Source organism: Typha latifolia, chromosome 3, assembly GCF_019914945.1.
Source record: "Typha latifolia isolate L0001 chromosome 3, TyphaL0001v2, whole genome shotgun sequence".
Taxonomy (NCBI): Eukaryota; Viridiplantae; Streptophyta; class Magnoliopsida; order Poales; family Typhaceae; genus Typha; species Typha latifolia.
In genome coordinates, this window is record NC_133088.1 from 9022326 (window position 1) to 9027943 (window position 5618).

General features: G+C 35.0%; 1 protein-coding gene and 1 long non-coding RNA gene across 2 annotated transcripts; one reads left to right on the plus strand and one right to left on the minus strand.

Annotated features, from left to right (window-relative positions):
- Positions 1–3326: 3326 nt before the first annotated feature.
- Positions 3327–4698, minus strand: LOC140784299 (uncharacterized). Its single transcript, XR_012108245.1, has 2 exons — positions 4232–4698; positions 3327–4152 (listed from the first exon to the last, which is right to left on the minus strand). It is a non-coding gene; the product is annotated as an uncharacterized lncRNA (long non-coding RNA).
- LOC140784298 (thaumatin-like protein 1) lies at positions 3700–5346 on the plus strand. Its single transcript, XM_073131611.1, has 4 exons — positions 3700–3835; positions 3924–4168; positions 4257–4705; positions 4858–5346. The coding sequence occupies exons 1-4, from the start codon at positions 3769–3771 to the stop codon at positions 5045–5047; spliced, it is 951 nt and encodes a 316-aa protein (XP_072987712.1). The 5' UTR covers positions 3700–3768; the 3' UTR covers positions 5048–5346.
- The last annotated feature ends 272 nt before the right edge of the window (positions 5347–5618 follow it).

Below are 5618 nucleotides of genomic sequence, written 5' to 3' on the forward strand. Positions count from 1 at the left end.
TTAGAATCTTATCTTATGAGACTACTATCATAATTTTCTTACGTCCATATCGGTCGATATCTGGTTCGTAACATAAATCCGGATTTTATCTGACATTTTTATTAACTAAAAAAAATCCTAAAAAATTTAGCACTTTACTAGGCAAAGATTCTATCTATTCCATATAAATGCTAAACGGCTAAATGTCTTACTTTTAAACATTAAATTCTTTAGTGTCTTATTAAGAAGTTGAACTACTCAATTTCAAAAGTTACAACATTCTAAACCAAAGCATATTTTATAAATATAATATGTCATTACGAAGATAAAAGAGAAATAAATGTAATAATTTTGATTGACACTATCAAATCTCAAACGAGAATATATATATATATAAAAGTACATAGAAAATATTTAATGGATTGTAACATTTTGCTTAGTTATTAGTTTTGGTCCTACAATATATTGTTGTAAAGATATAGAAAAGATTTATGGGTTGAAAAGGCGTTGATATTTTTCACGGCAAAAGCTCCTCCAAATTTTAATTTTAAATTTTATGTAATTGTTTTATAATAAATCACTGAACTTTTTAGAATTTTATAAAAACTAAAATGTTGAACAATTCAAAGTTTTCTAAAATAAATTTTTTTGGAGTTTCCATCTAAATGTAAAACATTGATAAATTTAGTGTTTAATCAATGTCTACCGTAAACCATATTTTGATATTTAATTTAAGGTTTAATCCATTTCTGTAAACAAAATTGGAAAAAGGACTAGTTTGGTCAAAAACTGTGAGTCCAGCTCTAGATTAATTTGGAGCTTTTTGATTTTCATTATGTTTTACTTTTATACAACGAGAAAAATCTAGTTTAACTCTAAAATTGAAACCTTGTAATCTTTTCTATTTGACAGAAAATGCATAAAAAAAAGAAAAGAAAGAAAGTAAACGAGCCAAAATCTCTATTTTCCACCACTGGTTTATTTGCAATATTTTGGCACGTATGCCTTTATATATCTTAAATTAATATATTACATGTATACCATCATAATATATGTTTATTTGCATAGATATATACACTCCCTTCCTCCGTTATTTTTCAATTAAGTCTCAATAATTTACTTGAAGAAAGATAAAAAAAAATACAATTAATTGAGGGAAATATTTAAAACTAGAATAAGAATATTTTGGTCTTTTTTGTTTAAATTATTCTAATTTTAGTGGTTATTTAAATTGAAACATTGCGGTAACTTTAAAATTTTTCTTTTATTGAATAAGAAAAATTCAATAAAATTCATCTCAAGGAAAATCCTCCTAAAAGTAACGCAAATATATTTTACCTTGTGATAAAGCCAAAATTTAAGAATCTCTATTGATTTTCTTGATGTCATTTAATCTCCTTTTGAACATCTGTTCTTTATATTATCTCTTGCATTCAAACACGTAAAACTGAGGAAGATTGAGATGAGGATTCTTATCTAAAAATTCAATTGTCTATTTTCTATTTTTTATTCTAAAATAGATTTATATAAGTTATGTTATTGCAAATAGTACTATATGAACTATGAATAATATCCGCAATATATGTAGTACCACTGTTTTTGCCTCCTCCAAATAGTCTTATGCTTCTATTGAAAAATCAACAATAAGAAGGCGCCAATGTAAGGATGCATTCAATGTAAGGATGCATTCAATGGAATCATCCAATAAGCACACTTTCGTAGTCTTCCATTTTTAAGAGCATCAGATAAACAAAATTCAATCATTGAATCTGACTTCATGCTCAAAAACCTTTTTAAAAAATATTTTAAAGTTCAAATATATTATAAAAAGTAAAATGATAAAAAAAATAACTTACATGTAAGCCTGTATCCATAAAACAACATCGAGCAAATTCTTTAAAAATTTGGGCATGGTTCTGATACATCTTTTACTGTGCACAAATAATATCATCGAAAATCATATAACCCTTTAGTAGATCCATCACATATTTTCTTGTGCAATGCATGGCTTCATCATTCCAAATGTAATTCAAATTGTCAAACAATAAAGATAACATCAAAAATATCATTAAAAATACAAATATAGCTCCTTGCATAATTTGATTCCTTAGTTTTAGTCTCTGTTATATTATTCATAAAAGTTGTATCGTATTTGGATGTTTTTATTTTCTAAAGACAACCGGCGGTATGAAACTCAAGCACCTCTTTTTCTCGTGTGAAAACCCAAAATTTTTTAAATGCTTGAAATTATAGAACTACAAAATAAAAACAAAAACGGAAAAGATAATTTAGCCACAGTACTGAAACACTTTAAGAAACAACATCCAAAATATAAATCAAACTACCAGGTTTTCAAATTAAGGATTCAAATATACAAAGCAAGATAATAAGATAGGCAAGAGCTAGAATAGAAAGCCACCCTCCTTCTATGTAACAAAACTCTAAGATTGAATTCTCTTTTCTTCTCTCGCTTTCAATTTTGGTCCAGAACAACGAAGTAGAAAACTTAAAGGTGTTTGCATACAAGAGTGACTTTGCAATTGATTAGTTAGACATGAGTAAACATGACCACTATTAAGAATATAGAAGCTCTTCCTAACGTGCCTTTAATAAGCATGGGAAATACCAAAAATAACCTTTGTAGTAATACATCAAATAAGATAAATAGCATAACAAAATATGAGAATGTGAAGCATTAATTTTCAAAATTTTCTGACTTTTATAGACTTCAACATCTATTGGTGTACTCTAGATTTAGTTAGTAATGTTTAAAATGAAAATTAAAACCATTTTGTTCTCCAAAACAAGGTCCATCTTGTGTGCAAGATCATTAAGACGTTCAGATCAAAATACTGTGTTTTGAGTGGTTATTGTGGGACTGCAAGCACTTGAATAAAATGTCTTCTATCATACTGTGTGATTGCCACTGTAAATTACTGTGTTAAGTGGTTAATGTGGGACTAGCACTGTAAAACTGTCACTGTCGGCATAGGAATCATTGGTATAGGTTGATTTTATTGTCGACAATAATGATTCCAGTCTCAAGGTAAGCCTAGCTAGCATAAGATATACAGGAACGACATGTAATACAAATCAGTAGAGGCATACAATTAATTATTCTTAATTATATAATTTATTCTCAATGAATAATTAGGCAGAGCTGTTCGTCCCAAGAAAAAATAATAATAAGTAATTAAATACATAGTGAAGTGCCGACTCTGTAAAAGGAGTTGTAAGTACTCTCAAGGTTTCATCAAATAGGTTTATGGTTGACTCTATGACAGAGTATTTGTACATGGAGGTCTGAATATACCGTAAAGTGTCGAGAGAAAAGCACATCATCCATATTATGCAATTCTACTGTATCAAACTGTATTGTTTAAGATGTATCTACGATGACAACTTTAAAAGGGCTGACTTTGATATCAGAGCAATCACCAACAGTAAGAAAAATGAAGGAATCCATAAGTTGGAATGCTATCGTATTCTCTCAAAGTTGGTTAGTCTGTACCTTTCATAGATCCGTCAGCAGCCTTAAGCGGCAGAAAGCTACAAAGACACCGAGTAGTCGCCTAGTTCAGTGTGCAATTCTATTCCCGTCCTGTAATGGTCCAAATTCTATAATATTATAGAGGCAGGACGCACTAGCTTAGATTTCCCCCATTTCCTCCGCACCTCAAAAAGATAATCTTTAGGTAGTGGTGGTGTCCCTCTACATTCCCTCCTGCACTCCATCACCATCATCACCTAGCTCACCCCTTCTCTTCTTTGCTCCAACTATTCACTCCAATGGATACATTTTGCTCTTCCCTTCTCAACCTTTGGCTTCAGTTCTTGTTCTTCTTCCTTCTCAGAGGTAATATATCAAACACCTTTCTTACATTCATATGTCGCCAAAAGTGGTGACTAAACATCACAACATCTCTTCATTTATGCACGCGCAGAGAAAGGTGTGGAGTGCGCAAAATTCACGTTCATCAACCATTGTAGCAGCACCGTGTGGCCCGGAGTCCTCTCCAACGCGGGCAGCTCCCAAATACCGACCACGGGTTTTGAGCTTTCCCCGGGAGCTTCACAATCCTTCCAAGCCCCCTCCGGCTGGTCCGGTCGCTTCTGGGCGCGCACCGGCTGCGTCACCGAGGCAGACAATCGCCTCTCCTGCGCTTCCGGAGACTGTGGATCGGGTCAGGTAGCGCTCCAACTCTACGGATTTCAAAAACTAATACATTTTAACCAAATTAAAATAACTCACCGTTACCGTCGCCGTCTTTTACCAGGTTGAGTGCAAAGGCTCGGGTGCGACGCCGCCCGCGACGCTCGCGGAATTCACCCTCGCTTCGCCTTCGTCTCCTTCCTCCCAAGATTTCTACGATGTGAGCTTAGTAGATGGATACAACCTACCACTAATTGTGCAGGCCAGTGGCGGCGCTGGTGATTGCCCGACGACGGGTTGCTTAGTGGATCTAAAGGCGAGGTGTCCGGCGGAGTTGAGGGCCGGAGACGGGTGCAAAAGCGCGTGCGAGGCGTTCGGGAAGCCGGAGTTTTGCTGCAGTGGAGCATATGCGAATCCAACTACATGCAAGCCGTCGACTTACTCGCAACTGTTCAAGTCGGCTTGCCCAAAATCGTATAGCTATGCGTTTGATGATCCCACCAGTACTTTCACTTGCAGCGGTGGGGCGGATTATAGCATTACCTTCTGCCCGACGCCATCGCCAAGCCAAAGGTATCGATGGAGTAGTCTTCAACTCTAGTTTGGCGTTTACTTGATCAATCCCAAGTTGATTTAATTAGGGTCTCTTGGGATAGTCTCTTGATTTAATTAAAAAGTAGAACTAACCATCGTTTTTCCTCATCTTCTATCAACTACCAAACCAGTCATCAGAAATCGTTCGACAGTGATCCTCCTCCTATTCCTAAACCAGCAACAGATGCGGTGAGCTTAGCGGATAATTATTGGCTTGCAAATCTAGCCTCGGATGCAATCTCAACCAAAGAAGGGGTCCCTTTCCTTCACCAGCTATCACTCATGCTCGCCAGTACTTCTTCCCTTGTCCTATTATTGTAGTGTTATTAATCCATCCATGAGTCATGACTTTGATTGCTCGCCCACTTTACTTCGATCGAAAAGGACAAAGTGGCCACCTCACCCACAAGAAGAACGAAGGATGCTGTGGTGGGATTTCCAACGGTCAGTAATTCTTTCACCCTCCAAGGAGTAAGCAAAGTTGACCAACCGTCACATCGCTGTTACTTTAGTTAACTTTAGATTAGCAGAAAAGTTTAATGCACGAGAGAAGGCAGTGTTTTCTTGCTTTTAAGGAATAGTATGATGATTGATAAGAATGAGTTTGGTATTTGCAATCACTTTGCTGCAGTTCGAAGCTAGCTTAAGATCTTTCGATGTGATGATTTGTTTGGTGGGGATCCCCCATGCATTTCTTTTTTTCTCTTTCTCGTTATTCTGGCTTTCTATGACTTTTATTTATCTGAATCATACGATAACCCTATATATACCACATGCTTGCAAAAGGTTCGTTCGTTACACAGCTCGGTCTCAAATTGTTTTATTTAAAGAAAATTATGAATAACACCTAATATGTTGACTATAGTTTGAGCAAATTTATTTTTTTAATTTA